Source organism: Erigeron canadensis, chromosome 8, assembly GCF_010389155.1.
Source record: "Erigeron canadensis isolate Cc75 chromosome 8, C_canadensis_v1, whole genome shotgun sequence".
NCBI lineage: Eukaryota > Viridiplantae > Streptophyta > Magnoliopsida > Asterales > Asteraceae > Erigeron > Erigeron canadensis.
Genome location: NC_057768.1, coordinates 12,262,301 through 12,286,053, shown reverse-complemented (window position 1 = coordinate 12,286,053; position 23,753 = coordinate 12,262,301). Strand labels below are relative to the sequence as shown.

At 34.2% G+C, this 23,753-nt stretch overlaps 2 protein-coding genes across 2 annotated transcripts; one reads left to right on the top strand and one right to left on the bottom strand.

Moving 5' to 3' along the window:
* The first annotated feature begins 15,128 nt into the window (after positions 1–15,128).
* On the top strand, positions 15,129–21,976 carry LOC122580224 (beta-catenin-like protein 1). Its single transcript, XM_043752500.1, has 8 exons — positions 15,129–16,243; positions 17,565–17,646; positions 18,900–18,996; positions 20,536–20,599; positions 21,088–21,144; positions 21,257–21,294; positions 21,381–21,462; positions 21,619–21,976. Exons 1-8 carry the CDS (start codon positions 15,197–15,199, stop codon positions 21,706–21,708), a joined length of 1,557 nt encoding a protein of 518 aa, XP_043608435.1. The 5' UTR covers positions 15,129–15,196; the 3' UTR covers positions 21,709–21,976.
* Positions 21,977–23,030: 1,054 nt separating this feature from the next.
* Positions 23,031–23,480, bottom strand: LOC122610269. Its single transcript, XM_043783263.1, has one exon. It carries the CDS (start codon positions 23,478–23,480, stop codon positions 23,031–23,033), a length of 450 nt encoding a protein of 149 aa, XP_043639198.1.
* Positions 23,481–23,753: the final 273 nt, after the last annotated feature.

Below are 23,753 nucleotides of genomic sequence, written 5' to 3'. Positions count from 1 at the left end.
CAAGTTTGTTAAGCGTATCGCGCTTCACAAGTGCCTCACATCCCCAGACTCTTAAGTAAGACAAATTAGGGACATCACCATGCCATAATTCGTACGGTGTCTTGTCAACCTTCTTGGTTGGAACCATATTGAGAATGCATACAGCAGTCTCTAGAGCATAATCCCAAAACAAAAATGGGAGAGTTGTACCGGTCATCATTGATCTTACCATGTTCTAGCAAGGTTCGATTTCTCCTTTCAGATACTCCATTATGCTGAGGAGTATATGGAGGAGTAAGCTGTTGGACAATTCCACATGCTTTAAGATAATCCTTAAACTCTTGGCTTAAGTATTCACCACCTCGATCCGAACGAAGAATCTTGATGGTTTTACCGAGTTGATTTTCAGCTTCATTTTTAAACTCTTTGAATGTTTCAAAGACTTCACGTTTATGTTTAAGCAAGTAAACATAACCATAACGACTGAAATCATCCGTAAAAGTTATGAAGTAGCTAGCTCATTTCCTTGACACATGTCTAAATGGGCCACAAACATCGGTATGAATGAGTCCAAGAAGATCTTTAGCCCTTTCTGGCGAATGCTTAAAGGGTTTTCGTGTCATCTTGCCGGAAACACATGACTCGCATTTATCAAATGATTCATCATTTAATTTTAAGATCCCTTCACGTTGAAGTCTTTCAATGCGATTTTTGCCAATGTGTGCAAGATGACAATGCCAAAGATAGGTAGAGTCCAAGTCCATCTTGGCTCTTTTGCTAACATTATACATTGAATTATTTGAAACACAAGCACGCATATCAATTTCATAAATACCATCATACGCAATAGCATCAAAATTATGAGCATTATTTTTAGAAACTGAAATACCAATATCATTAAAAACATTAATGAATCCGTTGTCTTTCAACAAAGAAACTGAAATAACACCTCTAGTAATAGAAGGTGCATAATGACAATTGTCTAAAACAATGATTAAACTAGAAGGAAGAACTAAATGAAATTCTCCAATTGCTTCAACAGCTGCTGGTAAACCATTGCCCACTATCAACTGCAAAGCTCCGAGCTTCAGTTTTCTCCTTTTCCTAAGCCCCTGTAATGAATTACAGATATGAGTTCCATAGCCAGTGTCATAAACCCACGATTTACGCTTAGTTAAGGAAAATAATTCAATGGCGAAGATACCTGAAGTACTAGCGCCGCTAGTATTCTTCTTCTTCGCGTTCAACTCGGCAAGATACTTAGGACAGTTCCTCTTCCGGTGCCCGACTTCATTACAATGATAACAGCTCTGATCTTTAGCCGTTGTACCCTTTTTTGTTAATGGCATTTCATTGCCCTTGGCGATTGGTTGTTTTCTTTTATAGACTTTCCCCCCCTTGTTTGCAAGAACTTGGGGTGTTGGAAATTTCTTTGGAAGCTGTTTTTCATACTCAATTATCATGGCATGGAGTTCAGTAACGGTATTACCCGTCCCATGTAAATGATAGTTGCTCACAAAATCCTCAAAATCCTTAGAAAGAGACTTGAGAATTATTCCAATCATAATCAGAGGAGCATAAGCCTTATTCAGCTTTTCCAATTCCTCAAAATACATTTTCAGTTTAGTATATGAGGTCCAACCGGTGTTCCCTGCTCGTGTTGTAGGCTAAAAACTGCTTTATGCAATTCATACAAATATTGCCTTCCAAACGCGGTATCGGTTGCACTCAACTCATCAGTTGCAGCACCAATTCTTGGAACAACTGATCTCTCCTCATCAAGGACTTCATAGTCATTTAGAACCATTCTCGCTCTATGAATGAGATCATTTGAGTTTTGTCCAGAAAGAATTTTTCTTTCAAACTTTTGCCGAAAAGCATTGGTGTTTGTGGAGGGATTCATTGCCATCTACAAAACAGATTAAGTTCAAAAATCAGTATTTTCGATAATAAGTCCTTAAGAAATTAATTTCTCAATGTTTATAGAATAAACAATTAATTTCATTAAGGCTAGGATCCAATTGACATGCAACCATTTCATCAGTTGATCTGCTAGAAATGATTGCACTCAAAAGGTAAGTGACGAGCAATAATTGCATTACAAGTGCAATTCCTAGAAAGTATGGAACCTACGTAAGACACTTGATTCATCAAGTGATCTTTTGTAGTCATGTTTTGTCCCATATTTTGCCACGGGTCAAGGTCTCACCACTTAACTCGCTTTAAGTCGTCCAACTAAGAACGCGCAAAATTGACCACCACTGTGTACCAGTGAATGGGTTTCGCCATGCAATCGCCATTTCACCATTGTGTACCAATGAGTAAAACAACGATCCCATGTGTCCTTGACAAATTGGATGGCAAATGACTTAAGTTTATTGTGTCATTCAATTTGATATGTGATCAAAAAGTTATGTTTCGAAGATTCATGCATATCTTCTAAACATAATATTTAATAAAATCATTTGTATAGTCTTAGCAACACAAGAGAGCTCGGTAGCTCCATTTAAACTCACAAAGAAGCGCAAGGGCAAAGGTTTGCGATGAACGCAATTAAAAACCCACCCTTTTAGAAGGCTAGCGCACTCCGACTTATACCTCTCTTAGAGTTTGTTCAAATGGGTGAGCCGATGTATCTCAAGGTTGTAGGACTCCAATTTTATTAAAAAATCTCTATTTCGATATTGCTTAGTCAAATTTATATTTTCTCAAAAACAATTTTACTTCACAATTTATATCACAATAAATATGTAAAATCATAAACTATAACTATTAAGCATGCAGCGAGTTATGGTAGGCCACCTAAACATGTCACTATGGTTTATTTGTGTCTAAATTGGCTCCCCCTTCAAAGAAGATGACCACATACATCAAGTTGCCTTGATTGCGTAAGCCTTAAACAAAACAAACAATTATAATATAAGCACAAAGTTGCTCACTGGAAATTCCAGTAGCTTCATGACCTATTTAGACCTGTTTCTGGTCCGATTCAGACTTCGACCAGAACTACAAAGTTTTAGCCCTATATGTTGAGCATCTACAGTTAACTCATTCCGGATTAAACGATATGAATTTTTTAGTAAACTGTCTCAAAACAGAAAATTTACACGAAAAATTCACATAGTCACACAATTAATTATCCAATTATCTAGCATAATTAACCCTAATGATCAAGATTTCATATCAATATATCTAGGTAAGAATCATGAATGATTTGCATGAAAAATTCATGATTTTTACTTCTTTTTAACCATTAAAAATAAAGGAATACATATAAACACATGCAATTTATCAGATAAATATGTAATTAATCAAAACTTGGATTAGGAACCCTAAAAAAAACATTTTTTTTTATTTTCTGGATAAATTTTTGAACCATATATATATTAAATAAAACCTTTTTCTTATTTAAATAATGTAATTAAATTACAAAATCAATTTAACTATATATATATATATTCGAAATTTATACAAATCAAGAACCCTAACCCCCCTTCAAGTTTTGATATATTGGGAATCAAAAAACATATATAATAGGCTCGTGATACCACTGTTGGGTTATATAACTATTATCAAACAAATCACAAAGCACGTAACGGAAGACAAGATCTATGTAGTTTATTTAATTAACCAAGATAGAAAACGTGTACCTTAAATTGGAGAATAAGCAAGAAACCGTTATGATAAGGTTTGAATTAAACCTCTCTACGATTGCACACACAACGTTGGAATGTATGTATGCTAGTACTTGATCACGAACCGAATAACCCTTTGTTACTTGCTCTTAAATTCGACCCAAACAAAATCCTGGAACCCTTTTTCTTGTTGTAGTTGATCAAACCAAAGAGAGAGAGAGAAGAAGAGATTTTTAGGGTTTTAGAAAACCTAATTGTGTGTAGAAATCAATTAGGTTAGGTCTCTATGTATAGTGTTTAGGAAACTTGATGACCAAGTTTAGGGTTTTGAAACCCTTGGTCGACCGTCCCCTCCCCCCTAGAACATTCTAGAGGGGTTTCCTAATTGTTTCCTAATTCCAACTCTTCTTCGTTAAGTCCGTTAGTTAAGTACCGTTAACTATTAACTCTTTTAACGGACCTTCGTTAGTTTTTCATGATCAAATTAATCAATAAATTATATTTAATATATTAATTAATTATAGTTACATTCACGTTGAGGTGTGACCCCGTAGGCTTAAATACTTTTCGGACATACGTTCATTTTACATGATCATATTCTAAGAGGGTTGGTATTAACATTTTGTAAAGGAGTAACATGTGGAATATTAACATGAGTTTCATCATGACCAGAACCATTCTCACCTTCATTAGTAGACATCCTAGCAGATCTAGGCTAGTATGTTAGACTTCTGCTCTGATACCACTTATTAGTCCCAACTCAAGAGATGGTACTAACTGAAAACACCTTTATGTCGATGGTGAGATTACTTTACAATATAAACACTAAACTGGAAATGACCAATTGCAGTGAATCTAAACCAAGTTCTTGTTTAGATTACTTATTAGGGTGACAAAGTTAATAAGTAAAGACAATGCAATAAGTAAATACAAATAAGTAAATATGGTGAGACCAAGTTGTAATTTTTCAAGTGTATTTTATTTATTAACTTAAATAAAATACAAAGTTGTTGCGGAACCAAGATAATATACGAATGTAAATGTCCTAACAACCTATGAAATACAAATGATCTAGTACTTGGAAATTCTCCTTGACAATCGAAACACTTAAAGTTGTGAAGTGTTCCCTTTTATGATTGACAGATTATTGCACAAGTTCACCAAGAATATGCAAATTTGTTTCTTGGTTCTGTAAAGACCTCTATTTATGGGCAAAGTTGGCATTGGGATTCCAACTTTGCCGCTCAAATATAGTTGAGAGCATTTAAGGATGTAATTTGAAATCCTTTGAAATGCTAGATAAAGTAAGACAATGTCTTACTTTATCTAACCTGCTTTATGCACTTTTGTACATTAATAAATGACAATTGCTATTGTCAAGATAAAGGTACATAAAGCAAAAAGTTCTTCCTCGTAATCAGTGTAAAGCTTTGTAAGTACTTTAGACTGATTCTCTCCAGTTCTCGATCTAGGTAGAATGTCAACTGGGCTTCGCTGTCATTGTCATTCTCTATCTTCCATTTGTTGTCTTCGACTTTATCTAGAATGATTGTTGTATTTGGTCAGATCTTCAACCGAAGGAAGTCACCAGTTGCATCAACTGTACATTGCAACTAGACTTCTAATATTTTATGAACAAATCTTTTGTACCTAATAGTTCATAAGGTATTAATATATGTAACCAGATATAACAAATATAAATGAAAGAATGTTTACGAACAACTGGTCACGAACAAATTATCAAACGTTCATGAAAATAAACGAATGAACGGGAGCTTTGTTCATGTACGTTCGTTTAACTAAATGAACAAAATTTTGTGTTCATCTTCGGTGATAAAACTAAACGAATGAACACGAACGGACTTCCCGCTAAACGGCTCATGAACTATCATGAACTGTTTATTTCGTTTACGACCCTAAGCATGCACGAGGTGTTTAGTTTGTTTGTGTTGTTATCTGATTTTTTGTTGTCAAATTGATGTAAGTCTTTTCATTTTCTGGTATCTTGCGAAGATCTTTCATTTATTTATTTTAATAAAATAAGTTTTAACAATTAAAAAAAAATAAATGAAAGATCTTGTGGTCAATATAGTTCATTGTCATGGTTTTTCAATTATATTTATTTTAAAGGGTGAATTGCATATATGCCTAATTTCATCATCTAAATTATATATATTTATTGTTTCCGGTGCGTGAGTTTTTTTTTTATTAATGTCCCTACGATCAAATTATCTTTTAATCAAAAAGCCGTATAAACTCTTCTTTTTAAACGAATAGTTAGTTACATGGATAATGGAAACGTGCTGAATTATTTTTCATCTTTATATTGACTAATGTACGTATAGCATGGAAAACTGTTAAGTTGAAGATAAGGTTGTTAAATAAAATGCGAAAAAGGTCATAAGGTATTGAATCTGTTGACCGACTTTGAAGGGAAATAAAACGGATATTTTGGAGTTTCCTTATGAATTGGTAAATAGTCAGCAATATGTTTGCCTATATAAGACTTTTTGAAGTGGTTCAATAGGGTAAACTTTTCTCTTTTACATTTTCTTTCTGCAAATATATACTCCTTATATACATATAAGTAGCTGTGTTGTGTGTATAATTGAGGAATGGTTTACATGGTAGGCTGGTAGCTAATAAAACCGGGCAGCTCCATGACTACATGTTACTTGTGTGTATATTTATTATTTCCAGTGCGTGAGATTTTTTTTTATTAATGTCCCTACGATCAAATTATCTTTTAAGCAAAGCCGTATAAACTCTCCTTTTTAAACAAATAGTTAATTACATGGATAATGGAAACGTGCTGAATTATTTTTCATCTTTATATTGACTAATGTACGTATAGCATGGAAAACTGTTAAGTTGAAGATAAGGTTGTTAAATAAAATGCGAAAAAGGTCATAAGGTATTGAATCTATTGACCAAGTTTGAAGGGAAATAGAACGGATATTTTGGAGTTTCCTTACGAATTGGTAAATAGTCAGCAATATGTTTGCCTATATAAGACTTTTTGAAGTGGTTCAATAGGGTAAACTTTTTCTCTTTTACATTTTCTTTCTGCAAATATATACTCCTTATATACATACAAGTGGCTGTGTTGTGTGTATAATTGAGTCATGGTTTACATGGTAGGCCAGTAACTAATAAAACCGGTCAGCTCCATGACTACATGTTACTTGTGTGTATATTTGGTTTAAATCATTCATATGTTTTTTTTTTACTGGGGAACACTACACAGAAAAAAATAAAAAACAAAAAATCCAACATCGAAGATCGTCGTTCAAATGTCGCATGCAGAATAGAGAATCGACAACTACTAATGTTTATCCTTTCTTTTTTGTTTTACAAGGCTCTAATTTTCCACTTCACATATGATATCCTTTCAAATGAAGAAGCAAAAAGGTTAACAATTTGTGTATTAAGGATGAAAGAAGTAGACGTTTACTTTAGTACCCACCGTGTTGAGAATTACGGACTATGTTTTAATATAGATATGTGTGTGTGTTTGTGTGTGTGTGTGTGTGATGTGTGTGTCTATTACTTATGCTATCTTTGATGGACATGTATTTACACATTCTTTCATATCCTTAATTATTTGTTCTTTTTGCCATTTTGATGTACAATGGAAAAGCTTTACTAGATTCCAATGAAACTTGAGTTTGATCCTGTAAGCTATAAAACGTGATCATGTTGTATTGTTTGTGATTATTTCGTACGTATATTTTATATTTATATACATTTACATATTGTTGACGGCATTTCATCTTATTCATCCAAACAAATTGTATACTAATCAGATCCGTACAAACACTTTCATTTAAGAAGTAGGTATAGTCATGCGATAATAGGAACATGCTAATTTTTTTGCAACTTATCCAAAAGATTTTTGACAAAAAAAATCTCAAAGTATGTTAGAACAAAAAAATCTCAAAGCTAGTATGTTATTACCACTAAAGAAAATCTTGTATTTCTTTTTTTTTTTGGTTGGGATTGGGTTACTATCAGAAATTAATTTTTATTAAATAAAACTCTTGGTTAACATTATGAAATCAATATTTTTGGGGTAATTAGTGGTGATGTTCAATTCTATAAAGTGTAAACTGAATATGTTAATTGAAATTAAAGAGTAGCTTTTGGAAACTAAGTAACGTAATGTTCACAAAAAAAAAAAGTAACATCGTTATGCCACAATAAAGTGTATTTTATATTCTTTCTTAATGCTAATTTAGTTTCAAAGAATTTTAACAAATGCACCGTCATATTTGGTTATGCGTGGATCTTTAACTTTTAAATTTTGTTTAATACTGCGTGATTCAACGACAATGTTGGTATGGGTGGCGACTGTTGGCGGCAGTGGTAAGTTTTTTTATATAAAGATAATTGGAGTAAAAAACGGTAGTTTAGTTATAATTATATATTAAGTTTCATATTAAGTATAACTCGAGCAACGCACGAATATTGTTCTAGTTACATATATCCCCAACCAAAATTTTAAATAACAAATATGCGCAATCTTATTATATTATATGGATTTGGCAATTATACCTGTAACACCCGTCATTTAAATGTCTGGATTTCAAAAAACTTTGCCAAACGGCGTTTAAAAAGTAGCGGAAAAGGATCACTTTAAAACTGCCACATCCGTAACCGGATGGTACCTTTATAAAATGGTGTTACTAACGTGCATCATCAAAACAATATAAATGAAATCCAAGTTATGGCACCAACATAAATGTCATCATTATTACATGTTCATAAATCATAAATGAAAGTAGCCAAAACGTAAGGCTAAGGGAAGTCTAAGCATTCAACAATCTATGCTAGTCTTCTTTATTAATTATACCCATCTCACCGAGCTAATCCTTTCCTAGCTCAAGCTTGCTTATCCTGAAGGCACAACATTTTCAAAGAACAAGTGTTAGCTAATAAATTAGCTAAGTAAGATAACATAATTTGAAAACATTTGCCGATTCATAATATATTAACAAAACATGTCATAAATGTTAATATCCCATACATATCACATCAGAAGATAAACATAACACAATAGGATCATCATATTCCTAATGTGCCTAGAATTTCTTTCTTATCTTTCTTTCTTTACTTTGTTTCTTTACCTAGACGTAGGCTAAGTGACTTACGCCACTTACATAGGGATGTGGGGTTTGTGTGCAGGTGGTCGTAGACCATACATGGAGTCCTCACACCCGACATGATGGATAAACCTTTCGGTGGTCCATCGGCGTCGTTAAGGAATTGACAAAGTCATTTCCAACTGAATAAACCGTTTATGCCTTTACGCAATGGTGGTTAGTTACTCCACCCGGAATACTCAAACGTAACTATGCCACAGGAGGTATCATGATTCCCAAACCACGTGACCACGTACGCCCTAGCTCCGAGGAACTAGCACGGGTTAAGCTTAACACAACATCTTAAATATGCTCGAGACTTCTTAATTATATTAGCTTAGGCTACACTTTCACCTAAACTAATCACATACATCATCTTTTACTTTAGGGCCCTTAATCGTGCACGTGTCATGGCAATCCTATTCATATGTCTATTGACTAGGTGTTCAAGCCATGCAAATATTCATAAAACATTTCATCAATTCATTTCACATGCATAACATCATACCTTTGAAGCATTAATATTTTACCATACATCATCAATGGTAATCATGCATATCCCATAAAATCTCTCATATAATTCCATAATCATACAAATATGCAATTATATCCATTTGAGGTTTTTAACTTATAAAAATTATATTTTGTTGTACCCTCAGATGACGAAAGATGTTATCTTACCTCAATAAGAATGCAATAACAAAGTGTCACACCAATTAAGACTCAACAATGAATGCTCAAACCTTCAGAACCTACGATGTACAAAAGAGTCCAATTAATTGCTAATTTACTCACTATCATTGTCTTTTAATGAGGACTAAACATCATGCTTTTATTAGTAAATACGTTTAATTTAAGGTCTTAAATATTCAATAACTTTTAGTTCAATAATGACAATTTCAATCTCGAACCACAAGATTCAAAAATGATAATTTCAATCTTGAACCATAAAGATCAAAAGTTACAATTTCAATCTCACAAGATTCAAAACACAATTTCAATCTTGCAAGGACCAAATATGTCAATTCGTAACTACAGGGATCAAAATTGTCAATTTCAAAACTGTAGGGATCAAAACTGTCACTTTTCAAACTATAGGGATCAAAAACGTCACTTTCAAAACTACAGGGATCAAAACTGTCATTTTCGAAACTACAGGGACCGTTTATGTCAAATCAGAACCTTCAGGGACCAAAACTGTCATTTTTGAAACTACAGGGACCGTTTATGCCAAATCAAAAACTTCAGGGACCGAGAACGACAAATATGAAACTACAGGGACTAAAACTGCTGACATCATGGTGACATCAGCAAGATGATGCAGCATGATGTCACCTAATGTGACATGGTTCTCGACGGGGCTTTGGAACAAATTGAGCAGCTTTCCTTTTTTTTTTTTTTTCCAAACAATTGCTAAATGTATGTGAAACTTCAAAACACGATATCTACTTTGTTATCTAACGGATTTAGACGATTCTTTCTGCAAAATCTTTGCTTTTCGATAAAGAATATAACTTCAGAAAATATTTCGTTTTAATATTCTGCTTAAAAATAAAACGATAGAAACGTTACAACACGTTTATAAAACTTTAAAACAAGATTCTCGATTCGTTATTCAACCAAATCAAGTGATTCTTTTTGCAAAACTCATGATTTTCGGTAGAGAATCAAACTCCAGAAGAAAATCCATTTTTAAATGTTTATTTCTCCGGATCTAAAGAAAAAGATGTTAAACACGTTACAAATCGGCTTTGAAATCCATATGTGTGAATCAAGATCATTTTAAATAACTACATAACATTAAAATAAATCAAAAAAGAATGATTTTACTGTGCTTAAACCTTCTTGTATATTCGTCATCATTGAGATCCCAAAATATCTCCGAAAACGTTAATTTTTGGTATGAAAATCTCTAGACACAAGCAAGGATCGTTGTAACGAACACATAATGAACAAGAATATAATACCTACTGATTTCCAGGAAGTGACCCACGAAATTTGAGAGAAAAAGAATGAAGAAAAGTGTGAGAATGGTAAAACTTAAGGAAAAATAGGTTATTAGATTATAATGATTATTTAAAAGGAGGTTAGCATATTTGGTTTAACCTAATGGACCAGGTTTTGTCTTTAATTTTCGTGCATAAGGATTGGGCTAGGCTAAAGTCCACACCAACAAGTCCAAAATGTCATTTTAGCATAAAAACTAAGGCCCGAAGCTAATACGTATACTAACGGACGACTAATTAACGTCTTAAACACATAATGGTGAACCGACACACCATATTAGCATCACATAACTCAATAACTTATTCACATATAGGCACATTAATCATCATTTATCATCAAACTAATCGCCTAGCAATTAACGAACTAACGGCGTTAAAGATCAACTAACGATCAAACGATAAAAGTTGCCGATTGACTAACGACAAAGTCAAAGTCAAAGATCGAAAAGTTTAGGATGTTACAATACCCTTCATTAAATATTAAATTTCTCAAAATTATACTCGTACAACACAAACCCAAACATATGAAGATAGATACACAGCAATGTATGTCATCATCAACATAACCACCATCCGTTTTTATTTATCCATCTATGGGGGTGTTTGGCCTAGCTTTTTTTCCATGGCTTATGCTTATATTTTAATTTGGCTTTTGGCTTTTTTGCTTTAAGATTATAAGCCATTATGTAGTGTTTGTATTAGCTTTTATAAGTTTATGGCTTTTATTAGGAAAAGGAAAGGCAAATGAGGGAAAAAAGCAAAAAAGCTTCAATCTATAGCTTATGAAAAATGGCTTTTATAGTGCTTAGATAAGCAAAAAAGCATAAGCAAATAAGCCCAAACAAACACCCAAAATGGCTTTTATTGTGTTAAATAAGCAAAAAAGCTATAAGCCATGAAAAAAAAACTAGGCCAAACACCCCCTATATATCCATATGATATATATCTACAAGTTCATTAATTTCAAATATCTCACATAAAACGACGAACATATATGGGAAATCTTATACCTACAAACGAATCTGCAAGGAAAAAAATAGATCTAAACCTTTAACCATTTGTTTGATTTTCCGGCTACATAAAACCACCGCAATTTTCCGGTGACGAATTTTCCAATGACGAAATCCAACCACAGCCACCATCAGACGCCTGGACCATCTGATGTTGGCACCATCTTATCTTCATCAACACCGTACCGCTGACAACACCTGTTTGTTCAAGTTATAATGATTGGTTGTTTTTGAAACTCAACATAAAGATATGAGTTTGATTATTATGGCATTATATCAATGTTTTTGATATATGCTCACGTCTAATAGCTACATAAAGATTATGTATGTGTTCATCTTTATTAGTTTTTGAGAAATTGTTTTGTGTGTTGGGTCATTTGTAAATTTTGCAAAAGTTGCAGAACTTTACTTTGTATGTTGCTGGAGAAACAAAAATGATGAAGAAGGGTAGTCATACAAAATATTAGGTATATTTAAAATTTTAGTTGGAGAAATAATTAAATTAGGTGAATTTGGGTATATCCCTAAATTATATAAATCTCACTTCAAAATTTGTTAGTTATTGCCTATGTGGCATGCTTAAAAATGCAAGAAAGCCCAAAAATCATTACAATATTGCTCCTTGGAAGGTCTACGGATTATTTACTTTTATAAGAAGTTCAAATTTTCAAAAACGGATTAGTTATGCTTTCAAGAAGTTCAAATTTTCGAAAATTTGAATATGTAACCATTCGTGTATTGCTTGTGGCGGTTACTTCCTTGCATGTCTATGTTTATATAAGGTCAATTCCATTCAGTTTTAAGGCATTTTAAAACGTAAACACATAACAGATCAATTTTAGCATGGCTTCACTAAACCATGTTTTAATTAGAAATTTGCGTCCAAATAATAAGCCATGTACGATAACGGTTAGAATTTGTGGCTATGGAAGCAACCTCTATATGGAGATGTTAATAACATAGGTAGTATTGAGATGATCCTGATGGACGAACATGTAAGTATTCATTGTTTGTGATTTTTTTTTTTTTTTGATTAGATTACTTTTTAACATAACTTTCTTTCGAATTTATAACTAGCTTTTTAACATTCTAATGTATAAACATTTTCATTTTGACAGTTTGATAAAGTGGTTGTTGTTACAACAATCGGTTTTATTCCAACCGACCAGTTATGGTATTCAATGGAATGTGTGAACAGTTCTCAAAAAGTTAAGTTGATCGATCTCTACATAGATGCAGTCGACATTATTGATGCTTTAAGGGACAACAAAATGTGGATTTGTTGTTCATGTAACAAGGAAGGAGTTCTCATCAATCTTAGGTATGTATTTATATTTCATATTAAAACTTTATAATCATTAAGTTGTGTGGTAAAATTGTATCTCTGTTTTTTTTTTTTTTTGGTAGGTTTAATGTGCAAGTTAGGATTGTAGATGTCACTGGTGCTATTGGAGTTAAAATGAATGATCAACAAATTTCAAATCTTATACAAAGAACAGCCTATCAAATTTGTGATGAAAATTATGAGGTATATTTGGTTTATTTTAGTGCTAAATAAGACTTTTCTATGCATTTTAAGTCATTATTTTTTTTTTAAATGGTCATTAGTTGTAATAGGAGTACATTTACTTCGCTACATGCATGCTTGAACTGGTGTTAAATAAATTATTTAAGGTTATAGCGCATCCACGTGGGTCTATATATCAAAGTGGAGGAAAATTCATAATACCTATCACATCCCGGTAACCAACATAATCCTTCTTATATGCACCTACTATGGGCAATCAATTTTATAATTTCTCTCCGGCGTGCAATGTATGCGTTTTAAGCCCTCGTATATCATTAATAAATCCCAAAGTATATGTAGCATTCTTCTTCTTTAAATTAATCAACTCATAAGAATATTTTTATTATGTCCAACTCAGTTATATTTATTCATTGATACAATCTTAAAATAAAGTTTAAGAAAAATTATTTAGGGTTGTCCGTGCATCGCACGGGGTCTAAGCACTAGTATATATATATATATAGGAGAGAGATCAAATAAGAAGGTATCTTAAGGAGAGAAGGGAGAGAAGGTCTTATGAACCAATCAGAACGTGACATGTGGATTTAAAAAAAAAACACGGTGGCATTTTTGTAAATAAATCAAACTTTTGTCAGCCTGGGTCCGAGTCAGCTTAGGTTATGATCAGCTTGGTCAGCTTGGGTTCTGGTCAGCTTGGGTTCTGATCAGTTTGGGTTCTGGTCAGCTTGGGTTCTGATCAGCTTGGGTTCTGATCAGCTTGGTTAGTCAGCTTGGTCAGCTTGGTTGAGTCAGATTGGTCAGCCTGGGTTATGGGTCAGCTTGGTCAACCTGAAATCTGGGTCAGCTTGGGATCTACATTTGTGTAGATTATGTGTAGTTTTGTGTCAAGCTGACACAACCCAAACTAACCAAGCTGACCCAACCTGACCCAGACCCCAAGCTGACCCAACCCAACCCCAAGCTAATCCAAAACCCATTATCTACATTTGTGTAGATTAATCTATATTTGTGTAGATTGTGTCAAGCTGATCCAACCCAAGCTGACCCAACCTGAACCAGACCCCAAACTGACCTAACCCAACCCCAAGCTGACCCAAAACCCATAATCTACATTTGTGTAGATTAATCTACATTTGTGTAGATTGTGTCAACCTGACCCAACCCAAGCTAACTAAGCTGACCCAACCTGACCCAGACCCCAAGCTGACCCAACCCCAAGCTAACCAAACCTGACCCAATTAACCTGACCCAATCAGACCCTGACCCCAATCTGACCAAACTGAACATGCTGACCAACCAAGCTAATCAGAACCCAAGCTGACCCAACCCAGAACCCAAGCTGACCCAAAACCCATAATCTACATTTGTGTAGATTATGTGTAAATCGTGTCAAGCTGACCCAACCTGAACAGACCCCAACCTGACCCAGACCCAAGCTGACCAAACTGATTATGCTGACCAACCAAGCTGACCCAGACCCAAGCTGATCAGAACCCAGGCTGACCAAGCTGACCAACCAAGCTGATCAGAACCCAAGCTGACCTAGACCCAAGCTGATCGGAACCCAGACTGATCACTTCAGAAAAGTTTGATTTATTTACCAAAATGCCACCGCACATTTTTTTCATTTTGACACATGTCGTGTTCTGATTGGTTCATAGGACCTTCTCTTCCTTCTCTTTTTAAAACACCTTCTTCCAGGATCTCTACCATATATATATATATATATATATGTATGCAATTATCCCTATTTTAAATGGGCCTAAAACCATGACCATAAACAAGCCCATATATACATGTACATACATATCAAAGTATACATACACCCTCAGAAGCAGGTTTATGAGGGTTTTGGAAAACTTTCCGACGAGGACTCCATCACAAACACACAACACAAATGGATTTGATACACACAACCAAACGAAAACGCGATAGCGACGAAGCCATTACCAACGGAATCGACCTTTCCTTACTGGAAGAAATCGAAAAATCCCAACATTCAATCGAATCAGTCGACATAAAAACCCTAAAAAAACTCGTTCTCTCTTTTGAACGGCGGTTCCATGAAAACATCGCTGCCCGTCTCAAATTCCCAGAAAACCCAGAAAAGTTCGCTGATTCTGAAATCGAACTCCATCAAGACATCGAAAACATGAAGATCCTTGCAGGCGCCCCTGAACTGTACCCGGAGTTGATAAATTTGAATGCAGTGCCTTCTCTCATGGACCTTTTGAACCACGATAACACGGATATCTCGATTGACGTGGTAAGTCTCTTACAAGATTTAACTGATGAGGATGTTTATGATGAAAATGATGAACCTGTTAAGATGTTAGTTGATTGTTTGTTAGAGAATAATGTGTTGGAATGTTTAGTTAATAACTTGTTGAGGCTAAATGAGTCTGACCCAGATGAGGTTTCGGCTGTTTATAGTACTTTAACGACTATCGAGAATTTGATTGAGGTGAAGCCTGCAGTGGCTGAATTAGTGTGTGAAAAGACTAAATTGTTGAGGTGGATTGTGGGGAAGATTAAAGTTAGGGAGTTTGATAGCAATAAGCAGTATGCGTCCGAAATACTTGCCATTTTGTTGCAGACTAGTGTCGCGAATCAGAAGAGGTTAGGACAGATGAACGGCGTGGATGTGATTCTGCAGGCTGTTGCCATGTATAAGTCGAGGGATCCTAAGAGTTTGGATGAGGAAGAGATGGTTGAGAATTTGTTTGATTGTTTGTGTTGTATGTTGATGCCTTTGGAGAATAAGGAGAGGTTTTTGAAAGCGGAAGGTGTTGAGTTGATGATTATTATTATGAATCAGAAGAAGTTGTGTTATGGGTCTGCCATTAGGGCGCTTGATTTTGCTATGACTAATTATCCGCCTGCTTGTGAACGCTTTGTTGATGTTATGGGGCTTAAGACTGCTTTCCCTGCTTTCATGGGTAAGGCAAGTTCATTTTCCTTCCTATTATTACATTTATATCCGTATTTTTATGCTTAATAGTTTAAGTATAACATCTATCATGTGTTACACCTAAAAGGCAAGTTGGTTTTTCTTCTGTAACTATCGCATTATCATAAATCTGGTAGTGTTTCTTAAACTTAAGTGTGTGATAGTTTGCGCAAAATGTAAATTAAGGGCTTATCCAACTATAAAGCATATATTGGTACTTTAGCCTTCATCTGTCTTAGAGTAATTATACATATGAGTATATGACTAATTGGTTGGCCTTCAAATATGCCTAGTAATTTGGTGCACCGAAATCGTCTTAATAATTTGGTGCTGACACATATGTAGTCAATTTCGGTGGTAAACCAGTGGTATTTCGGTTTTCGGTCATCCACTGGTATACCGGTTCAGATTTCTGTCCAAAATTTAAAGATTTTCGGTTAAGTTTACCGAAATCTCACCGAAATTGGTCAAATTTCGGTGGTATTTCGTGGTATACCAGTTTTTCAGGCTTTCTTTTATTTAGTTTTTTTTTGTCCAAACTTAGAAACAACATAAGAAACACTAATTTTTGCAAGTATCAACACAATCTATCAAATATTGACACTTTTAAGCTTGACTTTTGATATTTAGATCAAGTATTAACTTAATATAATTGCTATCTGTTTATAATTGCAATTTTTTTGGTATACGTATAATTGTTTATAATATTTTGAATAAATTAAAAAATCCCGAAATACCACCGAAATAACTGATATTTTAAATACCAGTCCTTGACCGAAACACCAGAATTTCGGTCCTTAACTACTTAGGCTGACACATGACTTGATTGGCAGCGAAGATTCAGAAAGTAAAATTTCATAAAGTCATTAACATTGACCATGTCACATGCCAGCACAAGATTTTTTGGCATTTGTAGGTCTATCAAATTAGTCACATCTATGATTCATCATTTTTCTGTCTTAAGTTTGTAAATATTCTAATTGGTACAATTTACACATATACAAGGTTGCCTTATATTATTTGTAATGGTATTCAAGTGCTTAATTTCCATCATTTGATTGGTATTTTTTGTATATTTATAACTTCTTCTATCATATAATGAAGAGAAATATATTTATAACTTGCTCTATCAGATAATGAAAAGATTGCTGAAAAGCTCATACAATTGTTTTTCTTTTGTTGAATGAATTGTATAATATTACCATAGCACTTGCTATATTTTTCATGCTTGAACAGATTATTTTTAATGGCATACTTTATATTCATCAAGTTTAAGTTATTTGACATGACATCTATAGCTTTGATTTAACTTCAGATTCCAACAACCAAAAACAAGAAAAAGAGATCCAAAGAAGAGTTGGAGGAGCGTCTTATATCACTAGTCGCATCACTTTTTGGTAAGAAGGCAAGTCAACTTTGATCTTGTATTTACATATATTCTTTGACTCTATTCTTGTTATTCTTTTAATTTCTAGAGATATTTTTGTCAATTATATCTTTTATGTGTTCCGTTGTTTGTGTTTATGTTGTAAAGCTGAAATTAAAATATTCAAGACCTGCTATACTACTTCGCTTTTAAGTGAATGGTTTACTGTGTTTCTCATGGCACATCATATCCATAGTTTGGTAGTTGATATTATAAAAAGCGGAAAGTTTTTAACATTTTTAGAAGTCTAGGTGATCTTTGTTTGTTTCTTAAGGAACAAGGGAACTGTGGATGATCTATTTTATCCTATTCTAGTTTTTGATTCTACCTTTTTTCTAGCTGGTGCTTTTCTTAGATTCAGTTTTGGATTTGTCTTATTCTCCACGTAGTTAAATGTTTTTTTGGAGGCCCCATATCGAGAGTGTGTTTGAATAGTTGGGTAAATATTGGAAGCACATGAGTCTTTTGGATAATGCATTTTGAATTTTGTGACTGTGTAAGATATGAATGTTAAAAAATTTTGGGTGTATATTCTGCTGTGTCCGGTCATATGATTGAGGTTTTTTTTCCCTGGATTACTTTATCTTCTAATTAGATTTTCAGATTGTAACTTTTTGGTAGAATATTTAGTAAAAATCCATAATTTTTCAGATATTTCTAATTTAGAAACTCTCTTAATGTATCAGCCGTTGTAAATTTGTTTCTTCTAAGTCCTATCCTTATTTATATCATTACATGACATTAGTATAAATTTAGTATTCCATATATAGATCTCTCTACAAACGTTTTGAGGTGGCTAGTGCTCACACCTGTCCCCTTTCCTGGTACTTCCTCACTCTATGATGCTCAGCTGGCTAAGGGCAGTGTGCTATATGAGAATTTACACATAGTATTCTTTTTATTTAGTAATGTGTTCGGGGTACGGAGTGGACTTTTTTGGTTTTATATTTCTTGTCTTGTTGGAGGGGTTATCTTTTAGTTGCTCTTTGAGTTTTCAGTTAAATATACACTTCTAGTTGATAAAGTAACAACTTCAATGTATAACAAAAAATTACTTCAGAAATGGTTGTATTGTTAATTTACAGAGTAGTTGGTTTTGAAGGTTATACTTGCTCTTTAGTTTCTGCCTTTTGTTAGCTATAATTAAATTAGTTGCACAATATGTATCATGCCCGTAAATAGTAATTTGCATTGACGCATTGTCACGTTATGTTGCTAAAATAGGTGGAGTGCTAAGGGGTTCAAGAAGGGAAAGACTACTAAGTAAGTTTGTTGAAAATGAGTTCGAAAAGATAGACCGGCTTATGGAACTTTATATGAGGTAATTCTCTGCTGTTACTCTTAATTTTCAGCAGCACATGTTTATAAATAGAGAAAATAGCCTAGATACCCAAAAACTATCTTCAATATGAAAATACCCAACTTTTTTCGAATTCACCAAAAATACCCATAAAATCGCAAGACCGCAAGGAGGAGTTGCGGATCGCAAGGAATCCTTGCGATCCGCAAGCATTGCTTGCGATCCGCAAGCAATGCTTGCGATCCGCAAGCAAGGCTTGCGATTTTGACTTTTTTTGACTTATGGATAAGATTTTTTTTTTGAGATTTTCTTGTACTTGTTAAGATAGCAATCGGATTTTTATGTACTTTTTTTTACTTATGAATTTACCAACAACCTTACACCATAATCAACACCATAGTTTATTTTTCAATTTGCAAAGTAAAAGGTATGTTTTTCTTAGCTAATAAGTATTTAGTATTTAATTTAGTTTTGTTTGAAACGTAGAGTTAGGATGGAAGTTTGAGGCTGAACTCTGAGTCTTCTTAGGTACTGGTGTGTCACTAAGAACTGAGATGGTTTCCATGTTTTCATTATGGAAAATTGTTATTTAACAAGTGAAATTTGCTACCTGTTTGTGTTTCTTTGATCATGGTAATCTTGAAAGACATAAATCTAGTAACAAAGCTAAGATTAAAATTCATTAAATAGTAATTTCAACAGGTTTTATCAAGAAAATGGACCACGTTATACTGGACTCGAGTCAGAAGGGTAAACTGGTCAATATTTTGTTGCTCTGTGCTTGAAACTTACAGAAACTCGATGATAAATATTTTTGAGCAAGCAGGTTTTTTAGTTGACTAGAGATAAAAGAAAGTTTCAATTTTGTACAGGTCATTACTTGGCTGGGTTTTTGGTAGTTGGTACTGTTGTTTCAAAAACCCTTGTATCTTTTTAGTAGTTGTTTATCAACATTGTGAATACAAAACTGGTCCTCGTGGTTTGCCACTTTTTGCAACGGCATTAAATACTAAATACTTATTAGCTAAGAAAAACATATCTTTTACTTTGCAAACTGAAAGGAACAAAAAATTATGGTGTTGTTTATGGTGAAAGGTTGTTTGTAAATTCATAAGTAAAAAAAAAGTACATAAAAATCTGATTGCTATCTTAACAAGTACAAGAAAATCTCACAAAAAATCTTATTTATAAGTCAAAAAAAGTCAAAATCGCAAGCCTTGCTTGCGGATCGCAAGCACTACTTGCGGATCGCAAGAACTCCTTGCGGATCGCAAGACTTGCTTGCGCATTGCAAGGATTCCTTGCGATCCGCAAGCAGTGCTTGCGATCCGCAACTCCTCCTTGCGGTCTTGCGATTTTATGGGTATTTTTGGTGAATTTTGAAAAAAGTTGGGTATTTTCATATATTGAAGATGGTTTTGAGGTATCTAGGCTATTTTCTCTTATAAATATGTTCTACACAAAAACCCTCTTACAACTAACACTTCAATCAAGGTATCTACTTTTGAGACTTCTATGCATTTTTTTCTTACCTTGGTTATAATTCAATTTTTTCTACAGGTATGCAAACAGAGTGAAAGAAGAATCTGAAAGGCTGGACGAACTAGAGTTGGACGATCTAGAGGTTTACTATCCTGATTTTCTTTTTTAACAGTAGTTTTCTGTAATGATCTTTACTCTACCCATTTATCGATAAATGGGTTAATTTGGGTTGTGGTTTATCTCAGGTAGTTTAAATTTAACATCGAACCGGATAAATCACACAGGAAAATGGGTTAAATGTTAACCAAAGCGTATTTTTAAGGAATCCAATCTTCTAAATCATTTTATTTAAAGATTTTAATTTATTTTTAGTCAAAGATAAGTTAGATGCAAATATTATCTTGTAATCCTTGTAAATGCTTCGGTTATCCTTAAGGAATTGAAATGGAAATGAAGTGGTTGCGAACTAAACCGATCCATCCTGGCCAGTGTTTTCCCTCATACTGAAGATGACATGTTGTGGTGACCCATTATCCAACCTTCACAACTTGCCATCTCTACTTCTCAGTTACTGATTTTGCGGGTGATCTTCATGAACATGCAGCTAATGCTATCATTTCATTGTTTCAGATGGATGAAGATGAAAAGTACAACCGAAAGCTGGAATCTGGTCTGTATTCTCTTCAGGTAAGGAGTTCACCATGTTGAGCCTTACTTTATGAAGACTCTGAATCGCATTTTTGTATGGCTTTCTGTTTTATGTTTTGTATTTTAAGATCTTTTCTTTGTGTTGCTACAGTTAATTGCAGTTATTCTAGGTCATCTTTGGACCTCTGAGTAAGTTGCCAACAAACCTGATTCTTCATCTTATTCTTCAAAGAATCTTTGGCTAAATCTTGTCATTTTTAACCACAAATTTGTAGTCATCCTCGAATAAGATCAAGAATAGAGTTACTACTCAAGCAACAAAAGTTGACTAAGAAGGATGTCAAGAATGTTCTGCAGGTATTTATCTACATCTAATGATAGTATTGGATTGCATGAAAATGTCGTGCTTTCTAGTATGCAACTTGACTTATTTGTTCCAGAGATGATAACTTTCTGAATGTTCACTCTTAATCCAGTTATCTTCTAATGTTTTATGCTCTGGTATCTGTATAGGAATATCATGACAACATTGGTGATCTGGATGGGCCAGATGAGAAAGAGAAGGCGCAATTAAAGATCCAGAGATTCATCGCTGCTTTGTGAGTCGAAATGACAGATCCTGTATTCAGTGCTAAAGATGAATGACATTAAGTGTTGCGTGATAGACCAAAGTTTTGTTGTAATGTTTCTATTTCAACCTTTAATGGCCTTGGTATCTGTAGAAGTTAGATGCGATTAGCAAGGTCATATCAGGTGTACTTTAGGTTACTATGTTTGTTTAGAAATATTTGAAAGGAGTTCTGATTTGTACCTTTAATTCAGGAACCCAATCTAATGCAATAGTTAAAACAGTTATTTTATGACCTGCAAATTAGTTTTCATCATTCACATATTTTATATTTTGCTTAGTTATTTTGGTTGAGGATCGTCACCCTATGCATTATCGTTGGAATAAATTATATATGTTAACTTGTTAAGGTACCAGCAACATATTTAACGTTGAAGTAAATAGTATATGTTGGGGTGCCACCAAATCGCTATTGCCCGAATAACAATACATAGTGTTAGGCATGGGTTTAAGCCCCAAAAAATACAATGCATCCAATTTTTTTTATTATAGTTTACTGATTCTGATGTTTAGTGTTTAGGGGGAGGGAATGGTACCATAATAGGTTAAGTTATCCGATCTTTCATCCAATCAAAACCTTCTAACTCAAAACTATCCAATTCTTACCTAAAGCATTCGCAATAAATATCCAATTCATTAAATTTACCCAATTTCATTTTCTTCTTCATTATTTTTATTACACCAATAATTTAACTAAACATATCATTAAAAACTTAATAAAACACTTTAAAAAAAAATACATAATAAAAAAATACATTAAAATAAAAACACAACAATTATTTAAAAAAAAAAAACTAATCGTCGAGATATGATGATGGATGTCTTCGTTTAGTAACTCCACTCACACACTATCGTCGAACACCGGCTGGACTGACTGGTCCATGATGTGAACCGGTGAGATGGCTCTGCCATCACCTTTTATCACCATGTTGTGCAAAATATAAGTCGCGTAAACATACTGCCCAATCTTGGCTTTGATCATGGGTCGGAGAGAACGTCTATGAATTTTCCATTTTCCTTTTAGAACCCCAAAAGCACGCTTCACATCTTTCCTCGCCCCCTCTTGTAACTTCTTGAATCTTTTCTACTTCGGGTAAGTAGGATACAAGTATGCTTTTACAAACGTCGAGTACTTGTTGTAGATGCATTTGGTTAGATAATAACTGCGTTTGTAATAGCGGTTCTTAACATAAAATGATGTGTCCGGTGCCGTGCCATTTCGCTCCATAAGATACAAGTCGGATTGGTTCAACACGTTGATGTCGTTGTTTGAATCAGGAGCACCATAATAAGCATGTCAAATCCACGTATCTTGAGAAGCGGTTATCTCAAGCATAATAGTGGGAACGCCATGGTCGCCTCTCGCATATTGTCCTTTCAAGTGTCTAGGACAATTTAACCACTCGACATGTGTACAATCGATGCTACCAAGTATCCCCAGCATGTGATGGCGCTCTTCGTGTGCTTGGAAAATACAAGCCACGTTGTGTTGAGTAGGCCTACGTAAGTACTCACAACCATACAACTTAATGATGGCGTCACAAAAATGATCAAGGGACTCGTGCCCGGTTTGAGCAGCCATATGTAAGTACTCATCATACTCGTCGGGCGGATTGCCTATTACGAGTTGGCGTACGGCCGAGGCGACTTTTTGGAGCGGCTTGAAACTACTTCTCCCACGTGCATCGATCCCGTCTTGAAAATATGAAAAATTCGCCTCGATGTCATCGACAATTTTAAAAAACATGCTTTTATCAATTCGAAATTACTTTCGAACGTAAGCTTCATCGTATTTTGGTTCGTCAACAAACCAATCATTTAGTAAAATTTGATGACCAATTTCCCGTTGCCGATTTACGGTTCGGTGGTTTTGAACCGCATTGGAGGATGCCGTGTCTTGCATCCATTGAATTGCGTTTTAAACACACCATCGGACTCGGATAAAGATTCTGATCCAACAACGACACACCGAGATTCCAAAGAACTTGAAGACATTGTTAAGTTGTAGTGTAGAAAAGTG

Excerpts from the sequence above, each read along its gene's own strand:
- LOC122580224 (XM_043752500.1), top strand. The coding sequence starts at position 15,197 with ATGGATTTGATACACACAACCAAACGAAAACGCGATAGCGACGAAGCC. Across the intron at positions 16,244-17,564 it reads TCCCTGCTTTCATGGGTAAG|ATTCCAACAACCAAAAACAA; the intron begins GCAAGTTCATTT and ends ATTTAACTTCAG. Across the intron at positions 17,647-18,899 it reads ACTAGTCGCATCACTTTTTG|GTGGAGTGCTAAGGGGTTCA; the intron begins GTAAGAAGGCAA and ends TTGCTAAAATAG.
- LOC122610269 (XM_043783263.1), bottom strand. The coding sequence starts at position 23,480 with ATGTTTTTTAAAATTGTCGATGACATCGAGGCGAATTTTTCATATTTT.